Source organism: Stenella coeruleoalba, assembly GCF_951394435.1.
Source record: "Stenella coeruleoalba genome assembly, chromosome: 4".
NCBI classification, from domain to species: Eukaryota; Metazoa; Chordata; class Mammalia; order Artiodactyla; family Delphinidae; genus Stenella; species Stenella coeruleoalba.
This window is the reverse complement of record NC_137149.1, coordinates 121,671,767-121,699,429: the sequence shown is the minus strand read 5'-3', so window position 1 is coordinate 121,699,429 and position 27,663 is coordinate 121,671,767. Positions and strand designations below refer to the sequence as shown.

The following is a 27,663-nucleotide window of genomic DNA, read 5'->3' as shown; positions in this document are numbered from 1 at the left end:
AAGCCTTCCCTGCATTGTTAACAACCCCCTACCTGATTTCCTGACTGATTCCATTTTCCTTTCTGTTGCTTATACCCTCATGGCTAAGTCACTTCTAACATTTATGAAAAGAAGCCAACTGCTGTGGCAGGAAACAAGTTACCGCCATAAGTTAGCTATAAATAAAGACAAAGCAGGGCTTCCCTGGTGGCGCAGTGGTTGAGAGTTCGCCTGCCAATGCAAGGGGCGTGGGTTCGTGCCCCGGTCCGGGACGATCCCACATGCCGCGAGCGGCTGGGCCCGTGAGCCATGGCCACTGAGCCTGGGCGTCCGGAGCCTGTGCTCCGCAACGCGAGAGGCCACAACAGTGAGAGATCCGCATACCGCATAAAAAAAAAAAAAGACAAGGCAGGCTTAGTGGATTGAAGTTCAGTCTCTATGTACCCCAGGCTGTCATTGAAGTACTTGCTCTTAGTTTCAAAGGGTGTTGATCTTCCTCATTAACCAGGTTTTGTTTTCATTAAACATGGATTGTTAGGATGTCAAGAGATCTTTATCTTTCACCAGTTGCTGAAGAAACAATTCTTTGGGAAATACTCAACTCTCTTGAGAAAGACATACTGAAAGATGTTAAACCTGATCAGGTTTATTAATGAGTGCTCTAATTTTCCCTAAATTATCACTATTCTTCCTTGGATTACAGCCCCATCTAAATATACTGAAAATGGTAGTTTTTCAACATTAGTTCAGTTAGCTTTTCTAGTTTTAAAGTTTAGCTGAAATTCTAAACTGTTTGGTTAAATTGCTATATTAACTACTCTTTTAGCAGGTAACACTCTGCTAGACCAACCTGGCTCTCAGGTTAACTTAAGTAAAGGCAAAAGAATATTTTTTTAAACTAGTATATTTCCAATACAATCATTTATTTTCCTTCCTAATTAATATCTTCTCTTACCATGGATAAAACCAAACCCTCAGTATTAAAGCTGTACATATACTCCACTCTTCCAAATTCCAGTATCGTATTACACTTTAAGCCAAGAAAGTGGTTACTTCTGAGCATAAAACTTGTAGTGCTAAGCACAGTTTGCAGGATAAATGTTGGAAGATCCAGGACATTCTTTACAGTCACAGCAACATTTTTTCTAATTTCTATTATTTATAGCTGTGCCAATTACCCCACATTTCTGACCATGTTATATAATGAATTAATACAAAACAAGCCACTGAAAAATACATTTTAACAGAGCAGTATTTACATTCTAGAAGTATAAATGTTCCTACAAAATGTGCTGAAGGGCCTTTAGAGGTTCTATCTGTAGCTTTAGGGCCAAAAACTATGTACACAATTGTAACATTACCCCAAAGATGATGCTGTTATTTAGTGGAATAACTCAGAAAAGTAACTGACCCATCTCCAGACACCTTTGGAAAGCAGAAGCAATGCTCAAAATTCCTGCCTTCAAACTATGCTCAGTAGGATCATCCTCACCTTCTGTTAGAAAAAGACTAACTTTAAATTATTATATTAAAAAAGAAAAATTATAACAACTCTGCTCCATAATAGCTGCAGATGAATTATTAAAATACCAAACTTATGTAATATTATCATAAAACATGGCATTTTTCTCAAGAAAGCCACAAATTGGATTTGAGCTTATGCACTGTAAAACCCAGATGGTTTGCTTAACTATTCAGACATCTTCCAGTTCAAAAGTTAATTGAACTGAAAACTAAAATTTTGATAATTAATATGCTTTGAGGTACTCAAGCAGAAGGACAAATTAGCCTCATGCATGGGGTGTTAACAGACTTGACAAACCATGACAATTGGTCAACAAATACTGGCAAAGTAGAATAGTGTATGTTTTCTATAAGTTAACCAATTACACATTACCTGGTCTTCGCATGGTGCTGTTGCTTCTCTTTCTCCATTTTTTTACTCACTGAATCAATATTAGTCACTATTTTACCCAGGTTAACTTGTTCTGGAATTCGAAAGAAAAGAAAAGCTTTAATTGTATACTATTAGTTTTCAAGTTCTAAGTGCATTCTTTGAATTAAACTGCAAATCACAGATTTTTTTAATAATAGGTATGATATTTTTCAAAAAAATTACTAACACAAAGATATGGTAAAAATAAACATTTAAGTGTTTTTTTCCACCCCATGCTCCTCAGATGTTTTGCAATTACTAAAATTTAGGACTGAAAGTGTAGAGTATATGAACTGCATATATCAGAAAGGAGATAGCTTCCAGAGAAATGTCTGCAAGAATACAGCACATTCCAATGAGTACAAAAAGCCTCGTTTATACATATCAGCATTATTATCATCCTTATCTTCAGCAGGCTTAGGTTTTATTGCAGAGCCTGCTATTTTAAAATAATTTAGCAATCATTAGTTAATGTAAATAGGAACACTGAGTGCTCCAGAAATCTCCTCCATTTGATAGAAAGACTGAAGTCCACAAAAGGCAAAGGTTCTGCTATTTAAAAAATCTAGTTCTTAGAGTTTATAAAGAAACCTACATAAATATTTTTTAAATACCTATTACTTTCTATTTTGTACAAATAATGGGACTAACACAGTTTGAAACACTGCAACAAAATATTAAGTCATGTATCTATTAAAGACATTCTAGCTACTAGTTCAGGTATATTAAAAAGATATTAAAGATACAGAGAACATATGAGATTAAACCCTCTGTTTTAGAAATTTTACAAACTACTTGGTTTGTAAATGCTAACAAATAAAAGAGCATAGTCGATAGCATTATATAATCTAGATTTAAAATGTATAACAAAGAACACAAAAAGTTGGGAGAAATGGAAAACAGAATGCTAATATTTATTGACTATTTATATCAGGGGTGTTGGTTAGCATTCCCTGTGAATTATCTCACACTTAAACCTCAAAACTGTTCTATTGTTTTTTGGTGAAGTATTGTGATTATTCTCTATTATACAGGAAAACAGTTTACCAAAGATCTAAGTTAAAAGGTGCAGAGCCAGGGCACAAACCCATATCCCTCTGACTGTAAATTCACTCTTCTTCACTCTGCTCCACTGCCCCCAGGCAGAGCTCCCGGGGCCTCAGGTGCCTAACTATGGGAAAAGGATAATTTCTGCCATGCTTACTTTGGAGGGTGACTACAGAGCTCAAAAGACACACTTTACATAAAGATACACAGTAAGTTGAGAAATATCGTATTAAAGTGAAGAAGTAGAGAAAGAATTTATAAGTTAGAGTCGTAAAAATAGAAACATTTAAAAATATCTGCCATATGCCAAGTGCGCTACTTGCTGTATACAGATTAGCATATTTTATTCTCACAACCACCCCATAAATTAGGTACTATTATTATCCCCATTTTACAGATGAGAACACTGAAGCAGAGAAACAGAGATTAACTTTCCTAAGGTTATACAGCTAGCAGGAGGTAGAGGCAATATTCAAACCCAGGCAGGCAGTCCCTACAGCCTGCATTCTTAATCACTAGGATACCCAATATGCATATTTTTAATTTTACTTATTTAAGGAATATCTACTGAGTGAAAATTGTCATGCTAACTCCTAGAGAGGAGATATAGGATATAATGATTAATAAAAGATTGCCACTCTCAATGGACAGCATAACTAACATGAAAATCACTCAGAAAAGTGAAGGAGAAAAAGGATGTGGGGAAATGTCAGGAGACGTGCAACCCAGATATCTAGAGAGTGAATTTTACAGTGATACTAAAGGAACTAAGCTTGTGCTACTACAATAATTAATAAAGCAAAAGATATGCCCATTTTGAGAAAAAAGTATTAAAAACTTTAGGGATAATCCATTTAATCGCTAAACTGAAAGCCCTCTACATTACCATTTAACTAAATCATGTTAGTACTGCATCCAAAATAGAAAATAAGTGCAGTTACACCCCTTTCAAATAGTAGTATAGGGGCTTCCCTGGTGGCACAGTGGTTAAGAATCCTCCTGCCAATGCAGGGGACATGGGTTCGAGCCCTGGTCTGGGAAGATCCCACATGCTGTGGAGCAAGCCCGTGTGCCCCAACTAAGCCCGTGTGCCCCAACTACTGAGCCTGTACTCTAGACCCCACGAGCCACAACTACTGAGCCCACGAGCCACAACTACTGAAGCCCATGCGCCTAGAGCCGGTGCTCTGCAACAAGAGAAGCCACTGCAATGAGAAGCCTGCACACCACAACAAAGAGTAGCCCCCGGCTCGCTGCAACTAGAGAAAGCCTGTGTGCAGCAACGAAGACACAACAGAGCCAAAAATAAAAATAAATTAAAAATAAATAAAATTTTTTTAAGTAGTATAGAGTTAATGAAGATTTCTAGAAAGGCAATTAAAGCATATGAAAATCCTACATTACTTCTAATTAGTTTAGATAAACCTTTAGATGGGGAACAAGACTTACTGTGTGACTTTGGGCAAATTATAACATTTCTGAGTTCATAACCATTCCCTTTATGTAAAATCTAGTCTCTAAAACAATTACATCAACTCTAGAATTTCAGTTCTGGAACATAAACTATAAATCACTTCTGGTTAAAATGATTAGTAAGAGACAGGAAGACTGGGAAAAGAAAATGCAGGTAAAGTGATGAACATTTGGGGGTTTTGTAATGAAATCAAACAAATGAAACATAAGGCATTAGAACTTCCAACCAAAAAACTCTAGTCCTTAACACTATTTACCATGTTTTTCTCAGAGTTCAGCTGGAATCAATCATTCATTCATCTGGAGTCAATCATCCATTCAATTTCCTTCACTTCTGACTATTTCACTTGTCTCCTTCATGGGCTCATTTTGCTATGACTACCTCAACTTGTAGTCTTGTTGTGTATGCCCCACAGCTCTTTCCTTGACTGCCTTCTAACCCTTTGCTTAAATGATTTGGTCCACTCCCATGGCTATATTCATCATGTAAATGTGGATACTTCACAAAATCTCTATATCTTGATCAGACCACTCTCAAGGGCCAAATTTGAATAACTATCTCTATATGCATGTCCCAAAGACATTCCAATCAACATGTCCCCTCTCACAATTAATGACACCACCATCCATTCAAAACCCAGAAGTCACCTCTACTACTCACTCTCCCTCAGCCTCCTAGTACAATCAGTCATCAAATCCCTTCCACTTTTCCACTCATACTGTCTCAACACAGAGCTTTACCATCTCTTCTCTGGAACACTAATAGCTTCCTCACTTGGATTCCTGCTTCCAACCATGATACCCTCCAATCCATCCTCCATACTTTCTATAAATAATCCATAATTTTCCAAATAATGGGATTTTAAATTATCATTGTTATTATTTAAAAATTTAATTTCACTGTAATCAGAGACCATGATTTATATAATTCTAAAATCTTTGAAATTTACTGACCCCTACTTAATAGACCAATGTGTAGTCAGTTTTCACAATGTTCCATACTTGTCTGAAAATGTACATCCTCTCACTGTTGTTCTGTACTCATCTAATAAATTAAGCTTCTTAATTTAGTTGTTTAAGTCAAATACTTTGTAGCCTTACTGATATATGTGTATGCACACAGTTATGTAAATATGTGTGTATACATTATTTTTTGCTGGACAATTTGAAAGTTGCAAACAGTATGACATTTCACCCCTAAATACTTCATCACATAACTCCTAAAAACAAGCACATCCTCTACACATTCACAATATCCACCCAAGAAATTAACATTGATACAATAAGACCTTAACCCTAACACTAACCCTAACCGGATGTATCTGTATACAAATTCCCATAGTATTGTGTAGGGACTATGTGACAAGTTCTCCTGGTCTCCATCCTATGAACACCTGGCTGCTCATTTTCAATCTCTCTCCTTCTTCTATCAGACCTCTAAAAAATGCAGTCCCATGAGCCTCTATCATAAGCCCTTTCACTTGTGTTAACTTCACTTGTTCCTTGGGAGATTTCATCCAGTTCCTTAGGTAAATATGTCCATACATCAGTGACTCTAAAACTTTATCCTCCAGGCCATACCTGTCCTCAAAATTTCAGACCCATGTATATAATTGTCTTACACGTGAAGTTGCATATTAATAAGCATTTCAAATATAATGTATTTAATAGAAACCTTGGTCTTCTCTTCCAAACACTGTTCTTTCTTGTCTTTCTTGTGTCAGTAAATGACATCACCACACAGCCACCCACTCAAACCAGAAACTCATAACCTGTCACTAAAATATATATCAAATTTACCAATTTCCTCCAGTGTCACTAATACCACCACAATAATGCTACATACCAAACCAAACCAAAACTCAGTGGATTATAAGTTTAGATGATTCTTGCTCATGGTTCTTTGACTTGGCCAGAGCAGCTCCGCTTCAGGCTCTGAGGCATGTGGCTTAGATGGGCCATGCCGGAGGGGCAGCTACCTGGGGCATGGTCTTCTCATGGCAGACCAAGGAGTAAGACATACAAGTTAAACCACTAAAACAGCAGTCCCCAACCTTTTTGGCACCAGGAACCAGTTTCACGGAAGACAATTTTTCCATGGACCAGACGGTGGGGGGATAGTTTTGGGAGGATTCAAGCCCATTACATTTACTGTGTACTTCCTTTCTATTATTATTATATTATAATATATAATGAAATAATTATACAACTCACCATAATGCTGACAGGAGGTGGAGCTCAGGCGATAATGCAAGCGATGGGGAGCAGCTGTAAATACAGATGAAGCTTCACTCGCTTGCCAGCTGCTCACTTCTTGCTGTGTGGCCCAGTTCCTAACAGGCCACAGACCAGTACGGGTCCATGGTCCAAGGGTTGGGGACCCCTGCACTAAAACATTTAAAACTATTGCCTGTGTTATATCTTGTCACTTTCCATTGGCCAAAGCAAGCACACGGTCAGTCTCAAAGGCTGGCCAGGGAAGGGAAGCATACTCCAACCCACGGTGGAGGAGGAAGAGAGCGGATGTGTCTTGAAAAATAACTCAATCTAAGCCAACATTATCTTTTGCCTAGACTGAAAACTAGCTTTCTAATTACCCTCCCACTTTCCCTCTAGACTCTGCTCACTCCAGTCTACACACAAAGGTCAACATATCTTTTCAAAATGGAAATGTGGGGGAGACCTTCAAGATGGCAGAGGAGTAAAATGTAGAGATCACCTTCCTCCCCACACATACACCAGAAATACATCTAAATATGGAACAACTCCTACAGAACACCTACTGAATGCTGGCAGAAGACCTCAGACTTCCCAAAAGGCAAGAAACTCCCCACATACCTGGGTAGGGCAAAAAAAACAAGAAAAAACAGAGACAAAAGAATAAGGATGGACCTGCACCTTGGGGAGGGAGCTGTGAAGGAGGAAAAGTTTCCACACACTAGGAAGCCCCTTCGCGGGCAGAGACTGCGGGTGGCGGAGGGGGGAAGCTTTGGAGCCACGGAGGAGAGCGCAGCAACAGGGGTGCGGAGGGCAAAGCGGAGAGATTCCTACACAGAGGATCACTGCCAACCAGCACTCACCAGCCTGAGAAGCTTGTCTGCTCACCAGCCAGGGTGGGCGGGGGCTGCGAGTTGAGGCTTGGGCTTCGGAGGTCAGATCCCAGGGAGAGGACTGGGGTTTGCTGCGTGAACACAGCCTGAAGGGGGCCGGTACACTACAGCTAGCCAGGAGGTAGTCCGGGAAAAAGTCTGGAACTGCCTAAGAGGCAAGAGACCATTGTTTCGGGGTGTGCAAGGACAGGGGACTCAAAGCACTGCCTCAACAAGCCCCAGAGATGAGCACGAGCCATGGCTATCAGTGTGGACACTAGAGACCAGCATGAGATGCTAAGGCTGCTGCAGCCACCAAGAAGCCTGTGTGCGAGCACAGGTCACTATGTACACCTCCCATCCTAGAAGCCTGTGCAGCCCACCACTGCCAGGATCCTGTGATCCAGGGACAACTTCCCTGGGAGAACACATAGTGTGCCTCAGGCTGTTGCAATGTCATGCTGGCCTCTGCCACCGCAGGCTCACCCCACATTCCATATCCCTCCTTCCCCCCAACCTGAGTGAGCCAGAGCCCCCAAATCAGCCACTCTTTTAACCAACCCCCCCAAGTCTGGGCAGGAACAGATGCCCTCAGGCGACCTACACGCAGAGGCCAAAATTTAAATTTGGGGCCAAATGCAAAGCTGAACCCCAGGAGCTGTGTGAAGAAAGAAGAGAAAGGGAAATTTCTCCCAAAGGCCTCAGGAGCAGCAGATTAAATGTCCACAGTCAACCTGATATACCCTGCATCTCTGGAATACCTGAATAGATAACACATCATCCCGAAATGGAGGCGGTGGACTTTCAGAGCAACTGTAGACTTGGGGTTTGCTTTCTGCATCTAATTTGTTTCTGGTTTTATGTTAACTTAGTTTAGTATTTACAGCTTATTAACATTGGTAGATTTGTTTATTGATTTGGTTGCTCTCTTCTTTTTTTGTATATAGATATATATTTTTTTCCTTTTTCTCTTTTTGTGAGTGCGTATGTGTATGCTTCTTTGTGTAATTTTGTCTGTATAGCTTTGCTTTTACCATTTGTGCTAGGGATCTGTCGGTCCGTGGTTTTTTTTTTAATATAGTTTTTAGCACTTGTTATCATTGGTGGATTTGTTTTTTGGTTTGGTTGCTCTCTTACTTCTTTCTCTATATTTTCTTTTCTTTAATAACTTTTTAATTTTAATAATTTAAAAAAAATTTTACTTTAATAACTTTGTTTTTATTTTATTCTCTTTCTTCCTCCCTCTCTCCTTCCCTCCCTCCCTCCCTCTTTCTTTCTCTTTCTTTCTTTCTTTCTTTCTCTCTTTCTATGTCTGTTTCTCTGTCTCTCTGTCTGTCTGTCTGTCTCTCTCTCTCTCTCTGTCTCTCTTTCTCTCTTTCTTTCTCCTTTTTCTTCTGAGCTGTGCGGCTGACATGGTCTTGGTGCTCCAGCCAGGGGTCAGGCCTGTGCCTCTGAGGTGGGAGAGATGAGTTCAGAATATTGGTACACCAAAGACCTCCCAGCTCCACATAATATCAAATGGAGAAAGCTCTCCCAGAGATCTCCACCTCAAAGTTAAGACCCAGCTCGACTCAACAACCAGAAGGCTACACTGCTGGACACCCTATGCCAAACAACTAGCAAGACAGGAAAACAAACCCACCCATTAGCAGAGAGGCTGCCTAAAATCATAATAAGGTCAAAGACACCCCAAAACACACCACTGGACGCAGTCCTGCCCACCAGAAAGACAAGATCCAGCCTCATCCACCAGAACACAGGAGAAAGTCACCTCCACCAGGAAGCCTACACAACCCACTGAACCAACCTTAGCCACTGGGGCAGACACCAAAAACAATGGGAACTATGAACATGCAGCCTATGAAAAAGAGACCCCAAACACAGTAAGTTAAGCAAAATGAGAAGACAGAGAAACATACAGCAGATGAAGAAGCAAGGTAAAAACCTGCCAGACCAAACAAATGAAGAGGAAATAGGCAGTCTACCTGAAAAAGAATTCAGAGTAATGATAGTAAAGATGATCCAAAATCTTGAAAAAGAATGGAGAAAATACAAGAAACGTTTAACAAGGACCTAGAAGAACTGAAGAGCAAACAAACAGTCATGAACAACACAATAAATGAAATTAAAAATTCTCTAGAAGGAATCAATAGCAGAATAACTGAGGCAGAAGAACGGATAAGTGACCTGGAAAAAAGAATGGTGGGGCTTCCCTGGTGGCGCAGTGGTTGAGAGTCCACCTGCCGATGCAGGGGACACGGGTTTGTGCCCCGGTCCGGGAAGATCCCACATGCCGTGGAGCGGCTGGGCCCGTGAGCCATGGCCGCTAAGCCTGCACGTCCGGAGCCTGTGCCCCGCAACGCGAGAGGTCACAACAGTGAGAGGCCCGCATACCGCAAAAAAAAAAAAAAAAGAATGGTGGAAATAACTACTGCAGAGCAGAATAAAGGAAAAAGAATGAAAAGAATTGAGGAAAATCTTAGAGACCACTGGGTCAACATTAAACACACCAACATTCGAATTATAGGGGTTCCAGAAGAAGAAGAGAAAAAGAAAGGGACTGAGAAAATATTTGAAGAGATTATTGAAAACTTCCCTGATATGGGAAAGGAAATAGTCAATCAAATCCAGGAAGGGCAGAGAGTCCCATACAGGATAAATCCAAGGAGAAACACACCAAGACACATATTAATCAAACTATCAAAAATTAAATACAGGGCTTCCCTGGTGGTGCAGTGGTTGAGAGTCCGCCTGCCGATGCAGGGGACATGGGTTCATGTCCCAGTCTGGGAGGATCCCACATGCCGCGGAGCGGCTGGGCCCGTGAGTCGTGGCCGCTGGGCCTGCGTGTCCGGAGCCTGTGCTCTGCAACGGGAGAGGCCACAACAGTGTGAGGCCCGTGTATCGCAAAAAAAAAAAAAAAAATTAAATACAAAGAAAAAATATTAAAAGCAGCAAGGGAAAAACAACAAATAACATACAAGGGAATCCCCATAAGGTTAACAGCTGATCTTTCAGCAGAAATTCTGCAAGCCAGAAAGGAGTGGCAGGACATATTGGAAGTGATGAAAGGGAGAAACCTACAACCAAGATTACTCTACCCAGCAAGGATCTCATTCAGATTCAACGGAGCAATTAAAACCTTTACAGAAAAGCAAAAGCTAAGAGAATTCAGCTCCACCAAACCAGCTTTACAACAAATGCTAAAGGAACTTCTCTAGGCAAGAAACACAAGAGAAGGAAAAGACCTATAATAACGAACCCAAAACAATTTAGAAAATGGGAATAGGAACATACATATCGATAATTACCTTAAATGTAAATGGACTAAATGCTCCCACCAAAAGACACAGATTAGCTGAATGGATACAAAAACAAGACCCATATATATGCTGTCTACAAGAGACTGACTTGAGACCTAGGGACACATACAGACTGAAAGTGAGGGGATGGAGAAAGATATTCCATGCAAATGGAAATCAAAAGAATGCTGGAGTAGCAATTCTCATATCAGACAAAATAGACTTTAAAATAAGGACTATTAAAAGAGACAAAGAAGGACACTACATAATGATCAAGGGATCGATCCAAGAAGAAGATATAATAATTGTAACCATTTATGCAGCCAACATAGGAGCACCTCAATACATAAAGCAAATGCTAACATCCATAAAAGGGGAAATCGACAGTAACACAATAATACTAGCGGAATGAACACCCAACTTCCACCAATGGACAGGTCATCCAAACTGAAAATAAATAAGGAAACACAAGCTTTAAATGATACATGAAACAAAATGGACTTAATTGATATTTATAGAACATTCCATCCAAAAACAACAGAATACACATTCTTCTCAAGTGCTCATGGAAAATTCTCCAGGATAGATCATATCTTGGGTCACAAATCAAGCCTTGGTAAATTTAAGAAAGTTGAAACCGTATCAGGTATCTTTTCCAATCACAACACTATGAGACTAGATATCAATTACAGGAAAAAGTCTGTAAAAATTACAAACACATGAAGGCTAAACAATACACTACTAAATAACCCAGAGATCACTGAAGAAATCAAAGAGGAAATCAAAAAATACCTAGAGACAAATGACAATGGAAACACGACAACCCAAAACCTATGTGATGCAGCAAAAGCAGTTGTAAGAGGGAAGTTTATAGCAATACAATTCTACCTCAAGAAGCAAGAAACATCTCAAGTAAACAACCTAACCTTACACCTAAAGCAATTACTGAAAGAAGAACAAAAAAAAAACCCAAAGTTAGCAGAAGGAAAGACATCATAAAGATCAGATCAGAAATAAATGAAAAAGAAATGAAGGAAACAATAGCTAAGATCAATAAAACTAAAAGCTGGTTCTTTGAGAAGATAAAATTGATAAACCATTAGCCAGACTCAGGAAAAAAAGGGAGAAGACTCAAATCAATAGAATTATAAATGAAAAGGGAGAAGTAACAACTGACACTGCAGAAATACAAAAAATCATGCAGGATTACTACAAGCAACTCTACGCCAGTAAAATGGACAACCTGGAAGAAATGGACAAATTCTTAGGAAAGCACAACCTTCCGAGACTGAACCAGGAAGAAATAGAGAATTTAAAAGACCAATCACAAGCAGTGAAATTGAAACTGTGATTAAAAATCTTCCAACAAACAAAAGCCCAGGACCAGATGGCTTCACAGGCGAATTCTATCAAACATTTAGAGAAGAGCTAACATCTATCCTTCTCAAGCTCTTCCAAACTATGGCTGAGGAACACTCCCAAACTCATTTTAAGAGGCCACCATCACCCTGATACCAAAACCAGACAAAGATGTCTCAAAAAAAGAAAACTAAAGGCCAATATCACTGATGAACATAGATGCAAAAATCCTCAACAAAATATGAGCAAACAGAATCCAACAGTACATTAAAGGGATCATACACCATGATCAAGTAGGGTTTATCCCAGGAATGCAAGGATTCTTCAATACATGCAAATCAATCAATGTGATAAACCATATTAACAAATTGAAGGAGAAAAACCATATGATCATCTCAATAGATGCGAAAAAGCTTTTGATAAAATTCAACACCCATTTATGATAAAAGCCCTCCAGAAGGTAGGCATAGAGGGAACTTTCCTCAACATAATAAAGGCCATATATGACAAACCCACAGCCAACATTGTTCCCAGTGGTGAAAAACTGAAACCATTTCCTCTAAGATCAGGAACAAAACAAGGTTGTCCACTCTCACCACTATTATTCAACATAGTTTTGGAAGTTTTAGCCACAGCAATTAGAGCAGAAAAGAAGATGTCCTCAGAGACACCTTCATGACATTTACATCTAAAGTATGTCCCCAGTCTACTACATCACTCTATTTTCTTCACTGTGACCTTCACATTTCATGATTATCTTGTCTATCTCTTTGCTTGCTTTTTGTGTATTTTCTCCCAGCAGAATATAAGCTCCATTTTCACAACTATATCACCAGTGTCAAGAAGAGTGGTTGGCATATAATAGATGTTTAATAAATAATGAATGAATGAATGAATGAATGAATTTTTCTCTTGGTATATTATGAGCTATTTAAAATGGAACATTTTTATTCCGTTTCTAACTCACACATAGCATTATAAATCAGCAGCCCAATAAATATTAATTGAATAAATGAAGTAATTAATGTGTTTACTAGATATAGATGTAATAAATTTCAGATTTCATTGTCATGTCAGAAAGCGGAATAAAGACATTTGTGCTAGACAGGTTATCTGAATACTTCAGATTTCACTTACATTTTTCTACTCCACCCTCATGTAGTTATTATTGTCCAGTATAATACCCTTCAACAAATAAATTATTATTAACTACCTCCCTTCAGCTATGTGTCAGAGCCAATGGAGGTTATAGGAAAAGGGGGAAACATCACCACCACTTTGCAGAAGTTCATATCCTATCAATCCCAAAGTAATGGTAGTCATTCATTCATTGTTGAACAAATACCTCAGTGCCTAGCCTAGCATATATTAGGTACTCAATAAATGCTGAATGAACAAACAGAAGTCAGCCAGGAACCAAGAGCAGAGTTGAATTAAATGCAAGAGAATATGTAATTCCACATGATGTCAGCAGAAGAGTACTGTAAATTAATCCATGTTTTGCCAGCACAATTTAACTCCACTATGAGACCTCAGTGTATGAAACAATAGTGTGAAATGTTTTTAAAAACATCTTGAATTTTTTAAAAAAACAAAAAATAGATAACTATTTCAGGAATATAAAAATATAATGTAATAGTAATGAAGAGGAGGACAAAAATTATACAATTCCAATAAGCTTTAAGATATTTTACTCAAGTATAATCAATTTGATATCTATTGGTACAAATTATTAAATTAACTGATATATTTCAGGAATCAGAATCTCATCCTCCAGGTGGGTATACTGTATTGTTTATGATGGATAATACAGAGAAGTGGTTAAGAAAGCAGACAGACTCAAGGGGGTATACATTTGAACTTCATCATCAGTATGACCCTCAGCAAGTTATATTCTATCTCTGAGTTCAGCATCTTCATTTGTAAAAATGTCTATGATGATAATAGACTGCTATGAAGACTGCATGAGTGATACATGCAAAATACTTAGCACAACACCTGGTTACATAGTAAGTGCTCAATAAAATTAGTGATGCAATGGTAATAATGATGAAAATTATAAGAACATGACATTGATTACAGTCTACACAGGAGATGAAGCAGACATATAACATGTTATAAGTGCCATAAGATAAAATGCTACCAAAAGACTATATCAATTATGTAAACTTGAAGTAATAGCACAACATATTAAAAACAAAACACAGTCATGTTATGCTAAATAAATACTCCTATGCCTAAAACTTCTCCATCAGGCATTCATTTCTCTCTTATCCAGTCATAAATTACAACAGTACTCATCAAGCCTTTGGCAAATTAGGTAGCATACACTATTCTCCCAGAAGGAAAATAATGCCAGTTATACCTTAGTAAAATAGCTGAATCTCTACCAAATAAATACCATAGCCAAAGGCTTAACAAAATTGTCCAGAAGAAATGTGTTTATATTGATCTTCTTGGGCTACCCTCTCCAACAAAAAACAAACAAAAAACTAAAAGACAAACAACAACAAAAATCCAAAGATGTGGCTACAATTCAATGACTCTCACAAATCAACCCGATGGGAAAATACTGGTGTATATCTCTAGTCAGTTTATCCCTTGATCTTTCCCTTACACAAAATTAAAACAGATGTCAAGAAATAATGCTCCATGAATGTTTTCACAATTTCTGCAGTGTCAAGGATTTCTGAGCAACAAATTCTGGAACCTGGGTTAAAGGATGCTCAAATAGCAAACAAGCCATGGAAGTTAAAGACCCTTAGAAGTTAAAGAGGCACCTTCTCTGGAGCCATTTACTTACATTCCAAAAAGTAACAGACTTAGAGAACTTCACTTCATCTCCTCTTCCCAGAATGGATTTGCTTACATTCTCTCTCTCTATTGGGGAGGAGAGGTAATTGTGCCAAATGCCCTATATAAACACTAAGATTCATAATTTCAGACTTCCTCTTCTGTGGTACTCCCTCCAGTGTACCTGAGGCATGAGAAAACTGAGATAAGATGCTCTCTGAGTAATTAAAAGTCTGTCTCCAATCCAGAAACCTCATGTTTCTTATCAGGATTACAGATGTGGATGGATGAATATATGGAAGATAGACAGACAGATAGATAAGAATTAACATAAACAGGGCTGATATACTCCTATGAACTCATCTTTCCTTCCCATTGTGTCTGATCTAGGAAATATAGGAGACTTAGTAATAAGTCCAAATCTCTTTGAACATGCTTCCCAAAAGTGAGACATACAAACAAACTGAGTCTCAGTAGCAAGTAAAACATAAGGACACTCTCACATAGGGTCTGAATCAGATTTTGATTCAAAGAACTCAAAGAAATCATTCGACTCTAGCTGGAATACTGTCTGAAGAAACTTGGGAAGAGAACAATCATTAGGAGGGGTGACAGGTGTAAAGACAATCAATATAAAACTAATTATATTCACTTGTCAGGTGGGAAAAATACAAGCACTCACGGAGAAGCTTCCAACACCACAGCCCTTTATTATAACCATTTAGTAACCTTGACATAGCAAGGAGGATATTCATTTATAATTTTATTCTTCACAGCAGATATTAGTGGGGTGAGAAGGGAGTAATTATTAGGGCAGGGCTGCTAAACATAGATGGTGGTAACTTGAAGGCATTAGTGAGCGCTTGTAAATGGAGACTGTTTTCATTTATTCATTTTTGGTAGCATTAATCACGTTGCATCCTGCAGTGGTGTTGTCATTTCTCTTGCATGCACACACTGAATTTCTGAGCAGCACTATGCAATTGTGTCTCACACGCTCTGGCATTTCCATTTCATGCTTCACAGTTTTAGTGTCACTTTGAGGTTTGAAATGTTTCACAGTTATTTGCTATATGTGGGTGCCAAAAAAAAAAAAGTCAGCCTATATCACTGAAAAAGATACTGCAAGAATAGAAAATGGCTAGAATCAGATGGGAATTTCTGTCTCATTAATATTCAGAACTTTATCATGAATCAATTTACTTTTTATCAAAATCTAATTTATGTTTTACAGATGCATGAATGCATACAATTATTTTGCTCACCACATACAGTTCTTATAAAGTTAAACATAAACTTTTATTGATGTAGATAAGATTCTATAATTAGAAGGAAACTGAAAATACCATACATCTTTTCTAGCCTACAACTTACCCATATGCTCTAACATAACAAACCCAAAAGCCTCCATTCAGTCACCTGATCTAACCCAGTATATTGACTGAATTTCTATCTATACATCTTGACGCATGTTTCAGTTTAATGTGTTAAAGTGAGCCTATTTAAACAAAGATAGAATAACTATATCTGTCACAAATATAAATGCATTAAGACTGATCATACACTGAACAACATATTGATCAATATCTACAAATATTGACAGATTTTACTGTCAATTTTGGAAAATACACACTTGATGACCTATTTCTGACTGTATATTCTTGCTAGGTATGACTTACACACTTCACACATACAGCAGTTGGGCATTTGACCACCCAAATACTGAATGCATTTTTTAATTAACATAACCTGTCCAGTAGTGAACCAAAAATTACATGTTAAGACACACATGTTAACATGTGTGTTAATATGTGTGAACCAAATAATTAACATGTTAAGACACACAAAAAAGGAAGCTTCCCACACAAGAGAATTATCTAGAATAAGCACTTGTCACAAATCAAGCACTAAGTCAAGGTTCATCCTCTTCCTCCCCTTGTCTTTCCAACTGCACAAGATACCTCCTCAAGTTTAAATGTCTGGTTTGTTTCATTACAAATAGAAACTGAGAGCCATTGGTGAGCATGAAAAGAGAGCAAAAGAGAAATAAGCAAATACAGGTGGAAACTAAAGTAGTGACATGTTTACAAATGCTGTAAGTTTTTAATATCTGAAATGATTTCCCTCTGACACTTTAAAATAATTTTTCCCTTGTTGGAAGAGGGAATTTATGCTTAAATGTGGCAATCTGAAAGATTACAATTGCTGGAAAGTAAAAGAGTAACTTTTCCATCTAGTGCTTAACAAAGAAACAAATAATGACTGATAATGCTGACGTGTTGCCAGAATGACTAAAAATTCAAAGGGGCTACTCTAGTTTCAAATATTCCATCAGGAATCCCGGGTAATCCTGAAAGTGGGTGTGTGGAGACAAAGCTGACCTCCACAGAATGGACAATGGGTGCATGAAAAGCTGATCAAGACAGAATGCTAGCATGGTCTGGACTGTGTTCCCAACTTAACCTAAACTCTAACTTGACAAGGCAACACTAAAAATTCAAAACGATCTCTACTGATTATATTGCACATTTGCAACTTTCTCTTTAAATGCACGCACAATTAAATGCTTAGCAGCAACCACCACAGCAAAAGATTTAAAACATACAACCTCTTTACAGTAAGGATGAAAGTAGGCTACTTAGAAAGCAACAATGTTACACTATTTAAAAGGTTTTGATTTAATTTGATTACCTATATTAGCCACCTGGACTGAACATTCTGACCCTAGGTTTACTGTAGCCCCAAAGTACTGAAATTGTACCAAACAGCCTCATGAAATTAAAAAAAGGATCTCAAAATAAATGAATTATAATTCATATTAAAGTTAAAATTAACACTTCCCAGTGGCAGGTTTAGAACTGGGGGTGGAGGGGTGGGGTGAGGAGTGGAAGAAATGGACCACACAATATATGCAAACTTCATAACTATCACAACTTCCTCCAAAAAGAGAGGCAAATATTGGTATAGAAGGTAGACCAGGGCCTCTAACTACGGTCTCTAAAGAGACCTATAGGTCCTTCAGTCAATTATGTTTGCTTATCTTTAATTAGGAACATGTTGCCCTTTGTGTATCAGACTTTGTCAGATGCCAAGGGGTTAACAAAAGCTAGAAAAATTATGGTCAGAGCCATCAACAGACTTAGAGAATAATACCTTAGGAAGAATATGAAGTCATTTTAATTATATTTAGAAAGTAATAATACAGAATATTCCTGAGACTGCCAAAGGGAAAATGACTACTGTTAAAAGGAAAATTACACTAATGGTCAACTGTTGGGTAGCTGAGAATATTCCAATAAAAATGTGGGAGAATTCGACTCAGAGGGCAGACAGCAGAAGCAAGAAGAACTACAATTCTGCAGCCTGTGGAACGAAAACCACATTCACAGAAAGACAAAATGAAAAGGCAGAGGAATATATACCAGATGAAGGAACAAGATGAAACCCCAGAAAAACAACTAAATGGAGTGGAAATAGGCAACCTTTCAGAAAACAGAATTCAGAATAATGATAGTGAGAATGATCCAGGACCTTGGAAAAAGAAAGGAGGCAAAGATCTAGAAGATGCAAGAAATGTTTAACAAAGACCTAGAAGAATTAAAGAACAAACATCTAGAAGAATTAAAGAACAAACAAAAAGAGATGAACAATACAATAACTGAAATGAAAAACAGAAGGAATCAATAGCAGAATACCTGAGGCAGAAGATCAGATAAGTGACCTGGAAGACAGAATGGTGGAATTCAGTGCCACGGAACAGAAAAAAGAATGAAAAGAAATGAAGACAGCCTAAGAGACCTCTGGGACTACTTTAAATGCACCAACATTCACATTATAGGGGTCCAGAGGAGAAGAGAGAGAGAAAGGACCTAAGAAAATATTTGAAGAGATTAGAGTCGAAAACTTCCCTAACATGGGAAAGGAAATATCAACCCAAGTCCAGGAAGCACAAAGAGTCCCAGACAGGATAAACCCAAGAAGAAACACACCAAGACACATAGTAACCAAATTGACAAAAATTAAAGACAAAGAAAAATTATTAAAAGCAACAAGGGAAAAATGACAAAATACATACAAGGGAACTCCCATAAGGTTAACAGCTGATTTCTCAGCAGAAACTCTACAAGCCAGAAGGGACTGGCATGATATATTTAAAGTGATGAAAGGGTAAAACCTACAACCAAGATTACTCTAGCTGGCAAGGATCTCCTTCAGATTCGATGGAGAAATCAAAAGCTTTACAGACAGCAAAAGCTGAGAGAATTCAGCACCACAAAACCAGCTCTACAACAAATACTAAAAGAACTTATCTAAATGGGAAACACAAGAAAAGGACTTACAAAAACAAACCCAAAACAATTAAGAAAATGGTAATAGGAACATACATATCGATAATCACCTTAAATGTGAATGGATTAAATGCTCCAACCAAAACACACAGGCTCACCGTATGGATATATAAAGAAGACCCGTATATATGTTGTCTACAAGAGAACCACTTCAGACCTAGGGACACATACAGACTGAAAATGAGGGGATGGAAAAACATATTCCATACAAATGGAAAAGAAAAGAAAGCTGGAAATCCCACTACTGAGCATATACCCTGAGAAAACCATAATTCAAAAAGTCATGTACGGGCTTCCCTGGTGGCGCAGTGGTTGACAGTCCGCCTGCCGATGCAGGGGACACGGGTTCGTGCCCCGGTCCGGGAAGATCCCACATGCTGCGGAGCGGCTGGGCCTGTGAGCCATGGCCGCCGAGCCTGTGCGTCCAGAGCCTGTGCTCCGCAACAGGAGAGGCCACAACAGTGAGAGGCCCGCGTACCGCAAAAAAAAAAAAGTCATGTACCACAATGTTCGTTGCAGTTCTATTTACAATAGCCAGGATGTGGAAGCAACCTAAGTGTCCATCGACAGATAAATGGATAAAAAAGATGTGGCACGTATATACAATGGAATATTACTCAGTCATAAAAAGAAATGAAATTGAGTTATTTGTATTGACATGGATGGACCCAGAGTCTGTCATACAGAGTGAACTAAGTCAGAAAGTGAAAAAGAAATACCATATGCTAAACACATATATATGGAATCTAAAAAAAAACCGGTTATGAAGAACCTAGGGGCAGGACAGGAATAAAGACGCAGATGCAGAGAATGGACTAGAGGACACGGGGAGGGGGAAGGTAAGCTGGGATGAAATGAGAGAGCGGCATGAACTTATATATACTACCAAATGTAAAACAGATAGCTAGTGGGAAGCAACCGCATAGCCCAAGGAGATCGGCTCAGTGTTCTGTGACCCCCTAGAGGGGTGGGATAGGGAGGATGGGAGGGAGACACAAGAAGGAGGAGATATGGGGATATATGTATATATATAGCTGATTCACTTTGTTATAAAGCAGAAACTAACACACCATTGTAAATCAACTATACACCAGTAAAGATGTTAAAAAAAAAAAAAAAGAAAGCTGGAGTAGCAATTCTCATATCACATAAAATAGACTTTAAAATAAAGAATGTTATAAGAGACAAGGAAGGACACTACATAATGATCAAGGGATCAGTCCAAGAAGAAGATATAATAATTATAAATATATATGCACCCAACATAGCAGCACCTGAATACATAAGGCAAAAGCTAACAGCTATAAACAAGAAAATGGACAGTATCACAATAATAGTGGGAGACTTTAACACTTCACATACCAATGAACAGATCATCCAGACAGAAAATAATAAGGAAACACAAGCTTTAAATGACACAATAGACCAGATAGATTTAACCGATATTTATGACATTCCATCCGAAAACAGCAGATTACACTTTCTTCTCATGTGCACAGAGGTTATCCACAAGTTGTGTTACTACATGTCAAAACTGATTTGCCCATTGCTTTTTCATACAAAATTGAATATTCTTTTTTTTCAAACTGTTTCAAGATGAAGTAGAAAGGACACAGGACGAGGAGTTTGGAAATTCGGTTCTAGCCACAACTGGTATAACAAACTAGCTTTACTGACTTGAGCAAGTCACTGCATCTCCTTTGCTTCTCTTTCAGCATAATGATGGGTGACAGCAGCTGACAACTAATATTCTATTTAGCTCTGAAAGCCTATGCGTATTGCAAAATGGCAGCTGGAGGGCCAAGTCCAGAGGCAGACATAGATCTGGGGGACATATGATACTCAAGAAATGTTGAAGCAGGGTGTCTGACGGGTGTGCCTTCTCTCGTTTGCTGTCGTCATTCCTCCCATTGACCACACTGCCTATTTTTCTGTTATCTGCTGGTCTTAGAAGGGGATTTAAGTTTGTAGCCCATGATTTAAAGGAATTATAATTCTGTTCTCATTTCAATACCTAGATTGTTTATCCTATATATGAAAAACAGAAATACTATTGTTACTAAACAGAATTTGGAACACATAATCAGAAGGTACTAATTTCTGCCAATATCCTTGGATTCTTTTTCTTTCAGAATGCAATGTAGTGCAGTGACAAAAACAATGAATTTTATATACAGAAAAACTTGGGTTTGGTGTTCTCTTTACCACTAATAAGACCTTTAACCTTGGGTGGCAATTCACTGAGACTTTCTGGACCTCTGCTTTCTTATTCATAAAATGGAGGTGGGGTAGTTAGACTAAGTTGTGTCTGATGTACATTTTCTCTCTACAGCTCTGCAGTTCTATAACAGGCAATTTCATTGTTTTGACCCTATTTCCTACAACTTTGTGAAAGCTATGGGCCTTTAGAAATAAACAGATTTATCTAAGCTAAGGAGAGGAAAAGATGTAGGAACACACTAGACCAACAGAATCAAAATGCAGGAACAGATGAGAAAAAGGAGACCTCATTTCCTGAAACGTACATGGTAGTATATAAAATAATGGAAAAGTCCTCACTACAACACCATGCCATCATAGCCTGACAATCCTTTAGCAGTAATGCAAAACAGCTAATGGTAACATTAGACTATGCCTGCTGTGCCATTTATTTGTGATTTTAGCTTCTTATTTAAACACAATGGGCCTCAAATTCCTCATTTGCTCAAAAGAGGGAATAATAATGCTTTGAAACTACAAATACCTGTGCATAGAGTTTATGCATGTTACAACACACACATATGGTTTGGAAGATAATTGTCTTGAGTTCCTTAGTGTTGGAAGAGGCAGTCCACCGTGGGTTCTGAGCACCCCTGACAATCAATCATACTGGATGCCAAGAATGGCAGGTTCTGGCTGTTCTCTGCTCTTTACCCAGATTGTTTCCCAGGGTTGTGTTCACAGCAGGCAACCTTGAGGAGTGAGGTAATACCTCCCCCTGGGAAAAAGAGCATATTTTCTTTGAAAGCCATAGATTCCCCAAACTTATACTTTGAGCCATAACACAAACCCACATGCACAGCATTCACCTGAGCCCCTCCATGTGGCCCCAGGGGACTTGGGGGTGAGGGAAACTGACATGAACACGAAGCTCAGCCTGCATGCTATGCCGTAAGGAAGTCCTTGTCTCTGACAGGTCCTGATTCTGTGTCTGCAGTCAGCCGGCATCCATGAAACTGTGGCAGGCTAAATTTTTAGCTTGTGAATAGGAGGAAACCCCATACCCATCACAGGTCCTGTGAAGATGCTTAGTGAATGCACGATTGTTGGATGAATGTAAAATTAGGGTATCTCATATATAATATTTCATTACTTTTTCTTAGTAGCGATCTAAGGTAAGTGCATTACCTATTCTTAGTAGAATAAAGGGTCTTATATTTTAATCTAGAACCAGGAAGAGAATTTGTGTGGCGTTTGTGATCTTCCTTCTTCCTGGTTCTCACAAATTGTCATCCGTCAGCTAATTCACTGTACTACCATCAACAGCCCATCCTACCAACCACTCAGCACTACTGAAGACAAATGCCAGCACCTCAGCCCCTTCTTTCCTCACACAGAAAGTCAAAATTTTTCCCACATTCAAAGCTAAGCTCTTACAGCCTCACTGCTGAGGTTCTGATTCTGAGCTAATTCTAGATCTGCCAAACTAATTATAAAGCACATAACTGTGATGTTATCTAGCACCAAAACCCAAAATACACTGTCTTTGTGGAAGCTTTACAAAATGATACTTCTGTGCCTTAACTGCACTTGAAATTGTTAGAGAAAATAGGCAGAGCTGAAAGGACTAAAATTGCTTAGGATCGTAGACAGAAACTTGGAGATTTATGTGCCACCTCTACCATATTTTGTCAGAATGTAAATATAATTGCAGGTGCTTAGAAAAAAAAGGACAAGTATACCAATAAAAATCTTACATGCTGAACGCCAGGAAAGCAATAACACTTCTATTATAAGCCATTTTATGTGATAATTGTCTTTTGAGAAATAGGGGTAGGGATATTATAACCAACAGAAAGGCTTTAAAGAAATGCAAATTCCTGATTATTGTTTTCAAGTGAGGTAAACAGCTATTTGTAAATGATTCTTTCTTTCTTTGTTTTCTTACCAGCTCTTAGCTTTCCTCAACAAATGAAACAAATTTCATACCATTACTTGTTTTAGGCAAAATATCTCAAACACCTTGACATATTTTTTCACTTTGCATCAGGAGTCATATTTTTCCCATGCCTAAAACTAAGTCTACATGAAAGGACCAAGGATGCTTGCCAAACCACGACCTGCTGTTTGTCCTCAAATGGATTTGGCACTCTTTCTGTTGTTTATCTACACAGACTTGCCAACGGTATTAACCACCACACAGAACAGGAATCTAACTCATGTGCAGCCAATCACGAAACTCTAGGCTATAAAGCTGACCAGAAGCAGAAACCAAGGTGAAACAGAGAATGGAACCTGGCCTCACTCCTAATTAAGACACTTCTGCTGAAAACTTTATTCCCCAGTATATTTGATGCCAACACTTGTCACAGTTGTTCCCTAGCAGTTTATTAAGTAGTTAAGGTTTTATTAACTCCTTAAAAGCACATGATACACGAAACTTTAAAACCAAATGATACACTTGGGCACCAATGTAACTTGAACACATTTACATAAAACTAGAACATTAGTTTTCAGATAACCACCAGGCAAATGTATCATACCAAGCTTTAGATTCCCTACCCGGTGTCAAGTTGGAATATGATCTGCTGACTGAGGGGAAGTAAAAGATGGGAGGCAACACAGTCAACCCACTCATATTTCCAGATAAATTTTCTTTTTGCAAAAGCACTTTGTAACTGCTTACACCGATAGACAACCACAGCTTTTCTGTATCAGCATATATGTTCTCATGAGTCTTTCGAGTCATTAATAATGTGCCTGCTATTTTCTAGTTTACATTATGTTTTCACACAGAAATCTCACTTGGTCCTTGCAGCAATGTAGTCAGCAGTTATTTTTATCAACACCATTTAACAAAATAGGAAACTGAGGATCCAATGTGTTAAATAATTTGGCCAGATCATGCAGTAAGAGAACCAGACCTTGATTTTTGATTTTCACTTCTATATCTCAGATTCTTTCCCAAGAAGATGCAGAGAGTTTATTAAGTGTGACACGCTTATCAGACTCCCATTATCCTCCACGCACAGACCATCATTCTGGACTATGTTCACAGTATGGACGCACAAATTCAAGGTCTTCTTGTTACCCACCCTCTCCAGCCACAGAAGCTGCTTCTTTACGGAGTGCAAATATTCCCCTCATGGATGGGACGTTTATATCAGGGCTGCAGACACAGGAACAAATCTAGGAAGATGTGAAATTCACTCCAGGTTCAAGAAAATAAAACTTGAAGGCCAACCTCAATAGGAGTAAAACCTCTAGTTACAGTGAAAATCAACACTTGAAAAACATTCCTTTTTCAAGGGTAAGAGACCCAAATCTGGAGATCTGGATGATTAAAATTTCTGTAGGAAATAAATGAGAGAAAAGTCACACACTCTTTTGATTTTACTGCTGATGCCATAAATCTTTTTCTAAGTGTAATAGAACTGTAAATAAATAAAATCAGTTGCAAAAGGCAGTTTTGAAAAAGTTGGGGTTCCAGCGATTTTTTTCCATTAAACAAGGCAAAAGCACTATGTACAAATTTTAGAAAGGTTTCATATAAAAGCCAGGCAAAGAAAGTCTTGGGCAGTATAAACCCAAGGTCTTGGTAATTCTAGCACTGGATCCTAAAATTGTAAACACACAGTGTCATTGCTAAATTCTAACTACTCACATAATTTTATTTTGGAAACTGTCTAGGAACACCAAGAATACTTTTATGGCCATTTTGGAGCAGTTGATTATTACTGGCCCAGCAAAGTAATCATGCCCTCACCTCTTTTCCAGAAACAGTCCATTCTTCCCCATACTCCTGCTGCTCTTCCCACTCAAGAAAACCAACACTCTCCCATTAACGAGTGTGGTATTGTTAGAAATGATTCTCTGGGTATGTAGAACGGTCACCATTTTCACAATAAAAAGAAAAGAAAGCAACTGCTGAAGTTCATCTGAAAGCTAACATTCTAACCTTTAAAATATCTGTGTAACACTAGCTGTATTTTCATTTTTACTATCAACAACTATATGTTCATTTCCCGGGAGTTCTTGAGCTCTCCAATCCATAGCACGATAGACGCCTCAGATGTCATTTCTTTTCTGGGGCAATTTCTGAAATGAAACAGGTCTTTGTGGCTTTGGTCAGACAGGAACTCGAAAGCAGCAGCCAGTAGTCGAACACTTGACTACAGATCCACACAAGCAATCAGGGCTGAATTACCTGACTGCCACCACTCCCTGGCATTCTTCCTTTTCATCCACAGGATGCCTCTGTGAGGACTTACTAAAAACAACACTGCCACTTGGAACCATCTTTGGAAGAACTGGAAAAGCATTCAATTGCTGCAGGATGTAAATGACAAAGGTGTCATTTTCATTACTATCTAAGAATGAGGTTGGGCACATTAAATGTCACCTTTCTTCTGCAAGATCATAGCTCTTCATAAAAATAAAATAGTTTTCTAAAGCAGCAAGGATGAGATGAGTTTTATGAGGCAAACTGAGAAAAGTGACTTGCTCAAGGCAGACAAGAATTAAGGAAAAGATTTAGAACCATTTCCACACCACTAGAGCACCTGAGAGACCCTCAGTCCTCCAAGCACCCTGGACTGCTCCTAATGCCACCAAGAAAGAGGATGTAGCCCAGCACATGAGTGGAAGGAGTTTGCAAGCCTTAGTCAGAAAGACCTCAAATCCTGGTTCTGCCAATAGGTGCCAGCAGCTGGAGCAGGTCTCTCTCTGAGCCAGAGTTTTCTTATCTGTGGAACGCAACTAACGATCTGCCTATCTTTCAAGACTTGATAATGCATGGCTTAACATAGTGCCTAATAATTAGCAGATGCTCAATATATGACATTCCGTAGCCCCTCTGTCTTAGTCTCCATTAATTAGCTTCCAGTAGAACAACAGTGGAAGCATTTTTAGTTTCTTAAAATCAGCTTGTAGAGATATATAGAGATTTCCAAACGTTCACTGAGAAATAAAAAATCAAAGGTCATTTATTTACAGAACTACAACCAGGTATCTGAGTCTATTTTTGAATACTACTTAAAGGTCACACTTAGGATTTAGTGTAGCTGGAAATCAAAAACTTCAGTAGAAACTGCCATCAACTCCATACATAGGAAGTACTTGTGAGCACCTATTAAACACGTGATAACACTTTATGTGTCTTCATGAATGTCTCTACAGTGACTACATGAAACACTTTCCTGACTATAGTCAGAGTACTCATTGGCTTCTGGAATACTTAAAAAAATAAAGCATCTCTAAAAAAAATGTTTTGACTCATTAAGTGCGATGGGATCAAAACCAGATGGATTGGCAGTGGGCTCATTTCCCTAGTTCCTAGGCTGCTTCAGAGCAGTGCCAGCTCAGGGAGGGGATGATCAATGTCACACATTCCACACTTCAGGCAGTAATAGATCCTTGGCTCCAGGTTTACCAGTGTTCAGAGGGAATGCCAGAATACACATGCTGTGACAGAATCATTTTGGAAGTATCCATGCAGGCCAGAGAAATGAATAACTGCCTTGGGCACTGAATAGCCCAGGCAACAGCTGTTTTACGCCAGATGGTGATTAGGATCGTCTCTTTATCCTGTACAGTAACTATCACACTTCACACACATGTACACACACACACGGTCTCCTTAAGCTGTAACATGGGAGATCAGAACCTTATAACAGAAGTATCCACTCAATATTACATGGAATAGTTCGAAGAACCACCAGGCTTGCTTAAACCTGGTTAGTAATTTACACACATGCTTACACTCACACCTCCTTTGCTGCACTATTCAACAAATATTTATAGAATATCTTTCAGGCTAAATGAGCCCATCATTCTGCTGCTTAGGCACTGTGGATAAAGATACAAACAAGACACATATGATCCCTGCCCTCTAAAGGCTTACTTTCTAGCAGGGAATCCAGATCAGTACACAGGCAAGCAACCTGATAGATGTTATTGGAGCTACAAATAGGAGGAGTACCTAATGCTCCTCTAAAATGGTAATAAGGACACTTTCCCCTCATCCTGGAAGACTTGATACATCATGAAGCTACTGCCCAAGGTATCCTTACGATGCCGGCTTAATCAGTACCTCTGTAGTAGAGAGCTATGAAGAAGGGTATTGTATTTTAAAACTT

At 38.6% G+C, this 27,663-nt stretch overlaps 1 protein-coding gene across 1 annotated transcript in view; it reads right to left on the bottom strand.

Annotated features, from left to right (window-relative positions):
• Positions 1 to 27,663, bottom strand: part of IQCM (IQ motif containing M) — a gene marked incomplete at its 3' end in the record, with an annotated part of 457,722 nt that overhangs the window by 291,071 nt on the left and 138,988 nt on the right. The window contains exon 5 of the mRNA XM_079919840.1: positions 1,877 to 1,967. Coding sequence (XP_079775966.1) covers positions 1,877 to 1,967 — 91 coding nt within the window. The remainder of the gene's footprint in view (positions 1 to 1,876; positions 1,968 to 27,663) is intronic.